Source organism: Lytechinus variegatus, chromosome 2, assembly GCF_018143015.1.
Source record: "Lytechinus variegatus isolate NC3 chromosome 2, Lvar_3.0, whole genome shotgun sequence".
Lineage (NCBI taxonomy): Eukaryota > Metazoa > Echinodermata > Echinoidea > Temnopleuroida > Toxopneustidae > Lytechinus > Lytechinus variegatus.
This window is the reverse complement of record NC_054741.1, coordinates 78,952,411-78,966,275: the sequence shown is the minus strand read 5'-3', so window position 1 is coordinate 78,966,275 and position 13,865 is coordinate 78,952,411. Positions and strand designations below refer to the sequence as shown.

At 35.4% G+C, this 13,865-nt stretch overlaps 2 protein-coding genes across 2 annotated transcripts in view; both read left to right on the top strand.

The window, feature by feature from the left end:
* The window catches only part of LOC121409162 (xanthine dehydrogenase/oxidase-like), a 40,810-nt gene extending 35,360 nt beyond the window's left edge, over positions 1-5,450 (top strand). The window contains exons 28-31 of the mRNA XM_041601008.1: positions 30-82; positions 974-1,154; positions 1,963-2,154; positions 2,684-5,450. Of these exons, the coding sequence (XP_041456942.1) occupies positions 30-82; positions 974-1,154; positions 1,963-2,154; positions 2,684-2,854 (597 nt within the window). The 3' untranslated portion in view covers positions 2,855-5,450. The remainder of the gene's footprint in view (positions 1-29; positions 83-973; positions 1,155-1,962; positions 2,155-2,683) is intronic.
* A 3,601-nt stretch (positions 5,451-9,051) lies between these two features.
* On the top strand, positions 9,052-12,674 carry LOC121409160. Its single transcript, XM_041601005.1, has 2 exons — positions 9,052-9,707; positions 10,989-12,674. Exon 2 carries the CDS (start codon positions 11,031-11,033, stop codon positions 11,955-11,957), a length of 927 nt encoding a protein of 308 aa, XP_041456939.1. The 5' UTR covers positions 9,052-9,707; positions 10,989-11,030; the 3' UTR covers positions 11,958-12,674.
* Positions 12,675-13,865: the final 1,191 nt, after the last annotated feature.

The following is a 13,865-nucleotide window of genomic DNA, read 5'->3' as shown; positions in this document are numbered from 1 at the left end:
ATACGTGCAATTTTGATTTCTCTATCCAGGTCCAAGCAGCCTATTTTGACAGAGTAAGCCTTTCAACTGCAGGCTTTTACAAGTAAGTACATTGTGAAAGATATAAAAAAAAGGTGTGTATCTACAACTGTACTTCTACAAAATAGGAGCACCATGTCGGTATTCGGATCAATTTTTCGATTAATTTTAAAAAGGGAAAAACTTCACTAAGTATTTTAGTTGGCTAAGAAATGTTACTTAAAACTGATTCTATTCATACTTTGCATATAACCTTAGCCAGTCCATTTCATGCCAAATTATTACAAATAAAAAGTATGACATTACATTGTTCAATATTGCACAAATAACGCATCTCACCAATAGTACTAATTTATAATTCTGCTGACTTTGGGATGACTGTTCGAAAAGCCTTTAGCTGCCAATGTGATTTTATAATTGTTAAGCTGAAGTATCCTTGAGAGCTATCTTAAATTTAGGGTAAAATGCTAAACCAAATTCATGAATTGAATACTAAAAGCAGCTAATTATTTTATCTAACTAAATATCTTCCAGGCCAGGGTATTTATTAATTGTAGTGTCCAATCTAGATAATTGGTCCATGCTCATTTTGTTCAAAATGCTGACTTGCAACCAACCAGACTTGTTCTTTAATACCTCCAATACATCACAAATCTTTGTGTTTCGTGGCCTTTGGCTGATGTCACTGTCCCCGTTGTTCTCTTGTTATTGATGGTGGTGTCTTTACCTTAATTCATACTACATGTATTAAATCAGACCTTATAAGACCTGAGGACATAGATGCTTTATTAATCATTTTAGGATGAGGTTCTGAAAGGAGGTTTATATTTGTTGGTATAGGTAATTGAGATGTTGAAATAGTTGGAATTGGTGGTATTGGATTTGGGAGAGGGTGTTGTTAAAATATCATTGCTAATTAACACAATTTTCTTGTTTCATCCTTTCCATTATCTAGGAGGCCTGGTCCAACATTTGACTGGGATACAAAGACTGGTAATCCTTATTACTATTTCACTATGGGAGTAGGTGTATCGGAGGTTGAGATAGATTGTCTTACTGGAGAGCATCAGTTACTACGCACGGACATCATCATGGATGTTGGCAAGAGCATCAACCCTGCATTAGATATAGGACAGGTATATCCATACTATCAATTCTATGACCGTGGGGGCTGTTTGTTTTTAATGACAAATTTATAGTTATGGTAACTTTGAAATTATGGAAACTACATTGATTTTATTTATTTTGGCATTTATATACTTCCTTTCTATAGTAAAATACCCAAAGCATATTACAATAAGATCAATAACAAAGAGTAACTCTACTCCTGAGTACTTAGAAAATGTAAAGAGGATATCACAAAGAAAATAAATAGGGTTTGTTTTAACATGGGTCAGCAGCTGATCAAAATTGATTTTTCCATGCTTGTTACTACAATAAGAAATGTTTTTAAATAAACCTCTAGAGAGTGTGCCATAAATTGATTTTCAAAGATTTTCATTTTTAAAAAAATTCTATAAGCTACTGAAATTTATGAATCTGATCTGTTGATGGCCAGTTGATCTGTGAGACCCACTGACGAGGTACTTGAATGTTACATCTGTATTTTATAGATTGAACAGACACGAGACACAAATATTTGGGAGAGGAGAGAGAGAAGTGCATGGCCTGACGAGAAGCATATTCACCAAGATGTTGGGGGGGGGGGGGAAGGGGAAGCAGAAATATATAGATATACAGAGAAATGAGAGTGACATGGTATTATGGAAAAGGCAAATCTACAAATATGTCTGATACATGAATGTATAACTCAGACTTTTAAATGAATCAAAATTGAATATCTTTTATCTCAATAGATTTTTAAAGGTTTATAATCAATACAGAACAACTGGAGTGTGTCTCGTAATATCATCTTAATGATTTATTTTTTGTCTTTTGTAAAAGATTGAGGGAGGTTTCCTTCAAGGTTATGGTTACTTTACCATGGAAGAGAAAAGATTCAACCAAGAGGGCGCCCTGACTACTAACGGACCTGACTCGTACAAGATCCCATCAGTGAAAGACATCCCTAAGGAATTCAATGTGACTCTCCTGAGAAACATGCGTACCCCTGAAGATAATCTCTACTCCTCAAAGGTAAGAGTTAATATTCATCTGTTTATACTGATTTTTGTAATTCCCAATCGGCTATGTATGAGGAACTCCTACTTTTACTATGTTATGGGTCAAGAATATTATCACGATATACTTGGCAAACATGAAAAGTTGATTTCCAAGAGATGAAATGTCCACTCATTTGATCAGCTAATGTAATTTTCCCAAGAAATGATTGTTGTCCTTATTTTCATATAGCCTTGGAGAAATGAAAGGAAATGTACCGCATTAATATGTTAATACATTGAATAAATGTAGGAAAGTTTTTTCACATAAAGTAGGATATCTTGCGATAGAGAATTTACTTCTTGTGCTTTCATTACACACCGTATCATTCAAATTTTTCAAGTCCACCATTGTCCCCCTTTCGTATCCTTATAACCTCCTAAATGACCCAGTTCATCAAGGATTTAATCAATATTAATATCTTGAATTTTATGCCATTTTGAGATTCCAGACTATTTCTATTGATAGCATTTATATCGAATCAATCCCATTTTTCTATTTACAGGGCATTGGAGAACCACCATTCTTTATTGGGGCATCTGTATTTTATGCCATCAAGCATGCCCTCTGTAGTTCTCGCTCTGATAATGGATTGACGGGTGTCTTTGATCTCAATGCTCCAGCGACAGTTGAGAGAGTACGCTTGACGTGTGGTGATCTTAAGACAAATGAATAAGTTCATTGTAATGGAATATTTCACTTCTGGGCCAAGTTTTCATGAAAGGTGTTATCACTGGAAATTGCCATTCTTTAATATTTTAGTTCAGTCATTAGTTTTCATTTGCTAAGAAGCATCAATCTCTGATTGTTACCATTCAGGGAAAGACTTATTAGTGCCAAAACTGCTAAAACAATGCTTAGAATTGCCTTCTAATTTGCTTAGCTTGTAACTATATGCAATTTACTATAATCTTAAAATAGTAGTCTAAATCCTATTATGAAGAAACGGTAGTTGTTAAGGTGATTCATTATTTTTGTTTGCATTACAAGTTTTTTAAAATATAGTGATTGCGATATACAGTCAAGTCTCATCATACAAGGATAATAACCTTTTTGACCTCTCTTAATCAATGGTGCTTGATATCCAGAATGAATGGGTAAACTACCACAGGCATAATATTGCCAGTATCATTGTGTGCCAGTATTTTATCAATTTGACTGAAATCTTGAAATATGAAGCAAAATCACTGAATACAGTACTATTACATTTTAATTGTGAAATATATAGCAGAAGTATATTATGTGAAAAAACCTATCAAAGAACAACACAGTTTTACTGTAATTGATAAAAAATATCATTTGCAATGTACAGGCATAGCAATCTACTATTTAAAAGATGAATGAATTTATTTGTTAAATTTTTTTCAAGAAGTAGAGTCTGAGTCAGATCACAATTTGTAATTTTGCACGATTTTACAGAACTTTTTCGAAGTGTTTGGACTTGTATATTTTTGGAGATGTATGGTTAAATGATTGTGATGGATTGATAGTGATTGATTGCTTCATTGATGTTTAAATATTTCATTTCATTTCGTTTATTTCTATTTTCAACAATTACAGTTTGTTTTGTACATTTTGACATGCAAATAACAAAACATATCTCAGGTATCCCTGTACAAAAATTGTGTTCAAGATTATTACACATCAGGTTGACCTAATGACTAGTATGTCATTTGCATGATTTCAGTCAAATTGAAGTGAACGAAGTACAAAATTTGCTATTTAGAATATGCAGCTTACTAGGTGTGTGTATGTGTGTTCAAAGTGATGATTTTAAAGTCTGATGTGGTGTTTCCAGAACGGTAAATTCAATAAAAACATGTATGTCCTACAGCCTTTATATGTGACAATGCTGAAATAGGTTGTCTCTGCTTTGCATTTCATATGGAAAGGTGAAATCTCTTGAATATATCTTGGCTTTCAGCAACAGTTCATGAAGGGAAATAGGAATCGAGGAATCAGGTTCCGGTTGGATGTACAAAAGGCTGGGTTTTTAATTTTCATTCAAATAATGCAATCTGTTGTTCCCTCTGTATATTAGTGCCATCTTGCCTGATGTCCTGTCATGCCCCCCCCCCTCTTCCCTTACAATCTCAAAACACACTCTGGTAAACACTACCTTTAAACCATTTTACTCATTTGAATTTATAATCACACTATTGCAAACTATACCTGCAAATTAAGTGGAAAAAACTGCCTGTAAACCATTCTGCTGTACTTTGGCAAAAGGAAGCAAGTTACAAAAGTATCATTTGTTGTAAATGAGCAATGTGTTCGTCAGTTACATAGGCATTAATGCAATTTAACGGCATATTTTCTTCAATATCTTTCCATAGAACGATAATTTATTCCCCAAATTTTGTCTGAAAGTGCAACATACAAAGGGTGTTTCAGAAACACAATAACTCAAATTTGACTGATGTGTCACTTGCTTCCTTTTGCTAAAGTTGAGCAGCATTGTACAAACACAAACTACTTTTACTACCTTGCAATGATGTACATGTATCTTTGATTTTATAGATGCCAAGGACAGTTATTATTCACAGACATTTTGAGGAATATCATTAATGCCATATATTATCATACCAAAGAGTTGAATATATGATTTTCTATGAGAATCACTGTGGTCAGTCATGAATATTTTACTTCTGTTAATTCATATTTTTCTTTTTTATTTAGTTAGTATTCATTCTAATGCATTGGTCACACTTGAGAAACCAACTCCCAGGGTTCCCAGCCCATCACGGAAAATTATTTTACTTTTTGCCAATCAGGGAATTTGATTAAGAAATAACCTCAAATCAGGGAAAATGCCTCAAATGAGGGAAAATCAGGGAATTTTGATCGGCCCAAAAGTCAAAAGCACGGTTGTCGGTCAGACTGTTATATATTGTTGCCTTGAATTAACCTCTTTCTGTTTGCGGTATGGAAAGGATGGCTGCTTGGGGAGGCCATTACATGCCTATGTAATATGTGTAGTACGGTTATTAGTTTTACATTATTGTCTTTATACTTAAAATACATGTTAATTCACTGCAACAACTTTGAAAACATGCGAAACTGGGAATGGGTTTAAATAATTATCAGAGAATTTTCAAACTTCATCAGGCTAATTTCAGGGAATTTTGTTTTCTTGAAAAACTGGGAACCCTGAATCCAGTCAGACTTATGGTATATTATAACTGAATTTTGTCAATGGGGAGTCAGGTTATGGTAGTATGAGTTAGCATTGAATAAACTGCAGACTGCATGGACATTGAACCTGTAAACAATATGGCCCGAATTCACAAAGGCGGTTTTGAAAACCCACGGTTGAGTCCATGGTTTATGCAGATTTCCTGTATAAATTACGCTTAATTTAGTGCGTATCGGGCGCCTGTATGAAAATGTCCAATCCTGATGAACGCTTTTGTCACAGTGTGCCAAATTGACGCCTGTTGTCAAAGTTATCAACGCTATTTTATTCATGAGTCCACTGTTTTTATTCATGAGTCCACTCTTCAAACAGTGGAATCATGAATAAAATAGCGTATCTAACCATGGTAACAGGCGTCAATTTGGCGCACTGTGACAAAAGAACGCATCAGGATTGGACATTTTTCATACTCGCGCCCGATACGCGCTAAATCAAGCGTAATTTATACAGGAAATCTGCATAAACCATGGACTCAACCGTGGGTTTTCAAAACCACCTTTGTGAATTCGGGCCTATAAGTTCAACTTGGTTAACTCTAAAGCTGCAAAGTGCACTTTTCTGGAGCACCAAGTGTATTGCTCAGTATCTTTATATATAATAAACTTGCATTCAGTAAATGTCTAGTAATTCATTATTTAAATGAACGTTATTCCTTCTTTGCATCTGTGCTTGTGACAGTCTTTCTCTTATCATAGAGAAATATTTATTGAGAGTAAAAATCACATGATAATATCTTCAGTATTAAATGAAATTTCTTTTGAGATAGTTTGGTTAGTTTTCCGATTGTATTGCATTGTATTATAATAGTAAAGTATTTTAGATCTGATTTTGAATAAATTGTTATTTCAAATATTTGCCAATATAAATCTTTCATGAAATCTATAAAAAAAGATGTATTTTTATATTTTTTAGTGATTAATATTGAAATAAGGCACTGCAGCTGTTTGATTAAGTGATGAAATCATCTTGGTCAATGACTTGATAAATTTCATGTTAGAAATTGTTTTCTAGAGACCATGGCCCATATCTGAACTCGGGTTTAAATAAACCCTGGTTTAAAGTTTTGTTTAACTATGGAGAGCTAGTTCTTACATGAATCTCTAACAACAGAGGTTCAATGTATCAGCTCATTTGACTTCCAAAACATTATTAACTTCCTGGGAAGGATAAGTATGACAATTGTCTTCACCATTGAATAATTAGTGAAGAGCACAGCTAACATCAGGAGCATTCACTGTAAATAAAATTTTGAAACGTTTGGCTTCCCATAATTTTAGCACAGAGTTAGACCGTGGTCTGATTTAAACCTGACTTCAGAATACGGGCCCTTTTTTATTTGATATTCGGTACTACGACATTTGCTCTTATGACAATTACTCCTCTGTTGATTTCTTGGAAGATATATTGTGAGATCAGGTTTTTAGTTCATGATCATGTGAAGATTAGGATTAAGGTGAAAGAAAGGTTTGAAGCTTTGTTATATGTTTGGCTACATGTGTGTATTTTCAATCAGAGCAATTGCGAGAGCAAATATCATGGAATCTGATTTTCTCTGTGATGTGTTGTGTAAGATCATCTAATGATTTACTAAAACTTAAAGTATATTGATAAATATAGCATATATTATCATATTCACATGAAAGATGTGTATTTTAGTGTGTGTAGTAATAACATTTGATTTCACATTCATTTATTATATCTGATATGTTACATGGTGTGATTTCTTCTCTTTTGTGTGAGATCATGTAATGATCAATGACCTATCTGACATCAATAAAGCATACTGATAAACATTACAAATCATTTTGTTGCATTGAAATGTATATCATTTGGTGTCTGACTAATTCTGTGTTCTTGTAATACAGTATTCTCATGAATTTAATGGACTCCATACTTTAAAGTAAAATAAGAACTATGCTAGAGATGAAAAGAAATCCTAACACGGTTTGCTTCAAATCTTATGAAGTATTTATGTAAAAAAGAATGAACAAATAGGGATTTGTTCTTCATGAATCATTACGAAATAAAATGCAGTAATGCATACTTTAAGATCATTCTGTGATAAATTTTTTTCAGAGAGATGATATGAAGTCCTTTATTTGAAATCAATTCTTATAATTTCTCCTTTATATTACTTATTTTGATACTCCGGAAATGGCATATGATTAAATCTAATTACATCCCCTGTATGTAAGTCAGTGAGGCAACAGTAGTCAGGCATTCATTCATCCAAATAAAGTTTGCAAAATGAATAATGACAATTATGTCAAATAGCACAATATGTTATCCGTCTGGAAAATGAAAAAAAAAGCCATGACCATCAACATATAATGAGTTACACTTCAATCTTGGTTGGTATGGTCGTGATGGTGTATGAAGTTGGAGGAAGACGTGGATGTATTTCGTGGTTCTACCAATGTAACGCCAGGACATGCCCTCCCGAAAGTTTGGAAGGCAATAAGCCGGAGAAATACCTACGAAAAAAATCAGTGGCAGTCTGTTGGGGGGGGGGGGTAGGGTGGATTTACCCCCCAACGTGCTGCACTCAACCCTGGTGAAGTAAATGGGTACCAACAGGAAGTAGTACCTCGCAACATTTATGGCCCTGGGAAGCGGAGTGCTTCATCAGCACCCCCGAAAATTCCCTTGGTGTTGCTGCGTCCATAGGAAGCACCTCCAGGTATTTTGAAAGATCTGTAAAAATGTAACCAAAAGTCCTCCATTTTGTAGTGAAAACATTTTTAGTTTCTTTTCTCGAAACCAAAATGTCCTCCATTTTTATATTGCATGCATAGCAGAACGACTATAGGTGCCTCTTTTCCGACGGCGACGCGTGGCGTCGTCGTCAACATCAAATCTTCACTGAAAATTTGAAATGTCATCATAGCTTAGAAAGTATATGGGCCTAGTTAATCAAACTTGGACACAAGGTTTATCAAGTAGTACTGAACACCCTGCCTGAATTTCAGGTCACATGATCGTTTAGGGTCAATGAACCTTGGCCAAGTTGGGGTTATTTGTCGATTTCCATCATATCCTTCAAAATTTATGGATCTGGTTAATGGAACATTGATATAAGAGTAATCAAGTATCACTGAACATCCTTTGTGAGTTTCAGGTCACATGACTAAGGCCAAAGGCCATTTAGAGCCAATTAACTTAGATTATAATATGTTGGGGACATCAAAACGAAATCTGAACCAAGATTGAGGTTTTAAATATACATCTGAAAATGTATGAATATAGTTCATGAAACTTGGACATAAGAGTAATCAAGCCTCAGTGAAAATCCTGTGTGAGTTGCAGGTCACATGAGCAAGGTCAATGAGCTTTTTTGGGGAGGGGGGGGGATGTGTTGAATTGCTATCATGAGTTTGAAAGTTTGTGGATCTAGTTCATAAAATGTGGACATAAGGGAAATCAAGTATCACTGATCGTCTTGCACAAGTGAACATAGTGCTTTATCGTCATATGAATGGTGTTTTTTGTGATTGATTATTCAATAGTCATTTAAAAATCAGTACTGCTGCTATTATGAATCGCGTAATGCAGGCGAGACTGCAAGAGGCCTTCCACTTGTTATTTTTTTTTTTTTTTTGGGGGGGGGAGGGTTTGGCTTTTCAAACTTACCTCAGCACCCCAGTAAAAAAATTGCTCCCAAAACCATGCACATTTTGTCCTAATGACACATATTTTAATTGTCTCAAATCAAATTGTACCCATTCAATTCAATTACAACTTGACAAGTTGCCTTGGTCGTGTGGTCTACTCTAAGGTGCCTGCATGGCTGACATTTGAAAGTCCAGGGTTCGATTCCCGTGAGCACGGTGTTTAACGGGCAGTGCCCCTTCTGTACATTCAAACAAATGGAAATACTTTATGCATTCAGGTAAAAAGATGTGCAGTTATTTAAAAAAATAGAAAGCTTTACTCGATGTACAACAAAGCGCCTTTTAGGGGTGGAATAAACACTTCCCACTGCCACGGGTCAAAAAAAAATTATCTTCATACCTTGCCTATGAGCAATAAATATAATCATACGCCCCTTTTTAGATCCCAAGTATTGATAGTACATGGTTGAGAATAGTTTGAACTGACAACCATTTCAATACAAACCTCCAATAGGTAATAATCATAAAATTGGACTTTGTTCTCCCTCTGTTATAGCGTACTTTTCAATCGGATGAATCACATGTCCAGCTGATATATTACTATCCCTGGCAAACTATGCAGACACCTTCTTATTTGGAGTAGAAACAAACACGTACTGTCAGGATTGAACAATCGGAAACGATTATCTGGGTTTCTACAGATTAATTACGTCATATTACCGGTACGTGAATTAGATTAATACTTTCATTAGTATACCACAGTTATTAATCATATACTTTATATTTTCCACGAGTATATAAAGTCCTACCATGCAAGGTACACTGCTTTCACAGTGCCACTTGCAGACGCAGTTTTAGGGGCGGTTAAGGGGACTGAAGCCTCCCCCCAAGCGCCCAACCCCCCCACCCCCAAAAAAAACAACCACAAAGAAAAATAGATATTTATGTAGGCCTTATATGTGTAGAATGTATTGATTAATGCAGTACAGTATACCATTCATGTTGTCAAGTGCTCTAAAATCAGTTTTTACTATTCAAATTCGAAAATTTTCTCGCTCGGTCGCTAGACTCTCCCTCGCATAATAGCATCTAAATGCAGAATACATAATGCTTTGATGATGATATAATGCAGAATTCCACGCGTGAAGCACACCGAAAAAATAATAGTTTATTAGTATTTTTTATGTCATTTCATGGTTCAATAGCGTTTTCAGATGCATTTATCAAACAATTTTTTGCAATGGGTTCACAAATTTTTCCTTTTTTCAAAATTATTTGGCAGTGCAAATCAGTATGTTTGCCGCATCCTCAATATTTTCATGGCGATCACCCTTGCCCCATTACGGAAGCAACATGTATAATGATTTGACTCTATTCTCTACACTATCTATTGTGTAGACTTTTATTTTGTTAAATGCCCATGCCCTTATCAACATCTGTATTACACCTATCGGGCCCTGATGCATGTTATACTTTGATGAGATATTCTCAAGCATTTTGAAAATATGATTTTATTTCGTTCGGTCGTTACGCTCACTCGCATGATATTTGAACTATTTTTTCATAGGGAGGACTAGCTGCTTGTTAATTGGTCGGTATAAGGCTACACACAAAAGGCCATTTTCATTGTATTGAATAAACCAACGTCGAAATGTCTTAACCCCCCCAAAAAAAGAATAATTATAATAATAGAAATCAAACTTTTAGTCTAGAACCACGCCTGACCAGTTGAATGAAAAAATAGTATTATTTGTAGATGGAAACTTTCCATTCATTACAGATTATTTCTATTACATTGTGTCATGCGTTGGAGTTTAAATATCGACAAGGTGTTGGTCAGAATTTGTGAAAAAAAATTGAGTATTACGAGGAACGATAATAATTCGTATGTATGCAGTATTATGAGAATTTCAAAACCAAGTCCATGCCGAAATATGAAATTGTCTCTCCTGCAAAATGACAGTGCCTGGTAATTACCTTAAATCTTCGTGTTCCTTTTTCAGATTTTCCTGTTGCTGCTGACATCTCGTTTGATCTCCACTAAAATGTCAGACAACATGTCGATGACCACTGAAGAAGCGATCGTCTTCTTGCGAGATGCTCTTGGTATTGAAACCACGATGGAGAGGATTCATCAGGACAAGGTTGCATTCTTGGATGAACTTGTAGTAGCATGGCTTCATCATATCCCTTTCCAATCCATCAAGGCCATCTCGGTACCTCATCCTGACCGCCATCTTCCAACATTCAAGGAGATCAAACAGGATCTGTTGTCTAAGGTTGGTGGTCTGTGCTACGACCACAGTCTGAGTACGATGGCCGTCCTTCAAGCCTTGGGTTACGAGGTTTCATTGGTGACATGTGACGTCAGCTTCAAAGATAGTCATGCCTTGAATCTGGTCCACAATGCCTCTTACCAAGGTAGCATCCATATGGTGGATGTTGGAACGGGGTACCCAACATTCAAGGCTATACCGTTCAACTTTGATCTTGTATCTCCTGAGTATCATCATTCATATCTCCGCTTCCGGTTTATCCGCGAAGGAGACCTCATCATCCGTCAACACCATGCTGATACTGACCCTAGAGCTTCCCTGTGGCCCGACAGAGTCAAGGATGGCTGGTATTCCTTCATTTACATCCATGCCGACCAGCCGCAGAAGGTCTCCTACTTTGATGAAGCCATGACCATTGTCTACACCAAGAAGATACCTACTCCACCATATCTTACCAGCCCTCGATGCATGGCATGGCCACATGGTCGATTCACCTGCATCAAAGACACAACATTATTACTTGAGAATGATGAGGGTAGAGTTGAAAAGTTTTATCTAAAGTCACTTGATGATGTCCTTACTGCGTATAAGAAGTACTTCCCACAATTCCCCGAAGAAACTTTGAAAGCAGTCATGAATGACCCATGGGTTGATATAGACTACTCGAAGATATTACCAGCTACTGGACATGCATAGATTTTATTATTCATTCATAATTATTTACTATAATTTTGTTTTGTACATGTATACTAATTGCAATATGAGGAGCACCATGTAATCGATCAGTGTAATTTGTTTGAAATAACTTTACTATAGAACTATGAAGTCAATGTCTGCATCGCTGAATCCATTTATGACTTCAAAACGATTGAACCTTTCCGTTATTTTAGTTGGACCTTTTTTTATTTTTAAAACTAAAATCTGCATATCGTTTTATGTCTTTTTTTATCGGTGATAAAAAAAGACATGTTCTTTTTATCGATTTTTTCTTGAATAAAACATGAATAAATAAATGATAAATAAATAACTTTGATCATGAACCAATCAATACAACCTTCAAACTAGCGTCAATGGAACAGTTGGTAGACCTATACTTTAATGTCTCTTACTTCATGCTTCAAGGGAAATGTATATTGAGTTACTGATGACATTGATCAAATCAATGCCGTTTAGGTATAGTTAAACTCCCCGTATCTTAACGAATTTATCTTTATAGTTTATAGGAGACTTAAAACGTTTATTAACATAATCTGTTAAGTATTTCAAATGCCAATGAAATTTTTTACCACTGAGAATTTTGAATGTTGAATTATTTATAAATATTATATTAAGATTGTAAAAAAAGTTCTGCAAGCCTTTTTCACATTTTGGGGAATGTATAATGTGTGATGCCCCATAATTCCTTTCATAAGGAATCCTAATTCTTAACAATTCTTCCATTCTCATTTGACCTCTAACCAGTGATTAAATGAGTTTTTATTGAATAAACATCAGCTGTTTAATCATAATTTATTTAATATAACATACTTTTCTTTCTTTCTTTCTGTAATTGTAGTTGATTATTGATAATACACCCCCATCGTTTTAAATGACTAAATGTGATTTAAAAAAGGCCCGCCTTGGCAGACGATTTCAGACAGCATCTAATCTTTCAACTGATGAAAATTATTTCGCTCGCTCTCACAACAAATAATGGGTAATTAAACCAAGTGTAGTTCGGTAGTTTATGGGTATGGGGGGGGGGTGGGCTAAACCATGTAAACTGTATCAGTATAGCTCTCGCTTCCTCAGAGGAAAAAAATATAAAAGGTAACTTTTCTTGTTAAAGATGCAATACAGGCGAGTGTTACGATTAGCATGCCATGGTTTGTAGTGTCATCTTGAGAAAAAGGTATATGTTTTTAAGAAGTACACACACACACACACACTGAATTACAGAGAAAGCTTATCGCATTTCCATTTATTTTGATGTAGGATAAGAGAGTACAATTAATGACCCTGGGTGGGGTCGTTGCATGAAGCACCATCAAGATTTTCATTCAGGGGTATTGTGTGTATTATTCTTCTTTATCCAAAATTACCTATATTTTGTAGTGAAAACCCTTTTTTTCGCTTGTCAAATTTCTCGGGACCAACATAACCTTCATTTTGTGGTGAAACTTTTTTTTCATTATTTTTGCATTTTTGATCAGCACCCCCAGTAAAAAAAAGTCGTTCCCAGGGCAATTGATTGCTGAATGCCTCGTTCGAGGGCATACATGCCGCGTGGCAGGGATCGAACCCCGTAGCCTTATAGTCAGGTGCCTTTCACCACTCTGCCACGGCACAGCCACAACGATAGGTTTATCTGGTGGGTACGCGCGATTATAGGCTATATTTTTCAATCATGTCTGGGTTTTTTTTTATGTGATATGAAATTCTGTGACAAGCGTCAAGTGCATGTGCTTTTATTGATTTATAATTGCGCGTGTGTGGAACGGATAAACGAACTTATACAACTACTACTACTACTACTACTACTACTACTACTACTACTACTACTACTACTACTACTACTACTACTACTCTACTGCTACTGCTACTACTACTACTGCTACTACTACT

Bases quoted from the DNA above. Each gene is read 5' to 3' on its own strand.
- LOC121409160 (XM_041601005.1), top strand. From the start codon at position 11,031: ATGTCAGACAACATGTCGATGACCACTGAAGAAGCGATCGTCTTCTTG.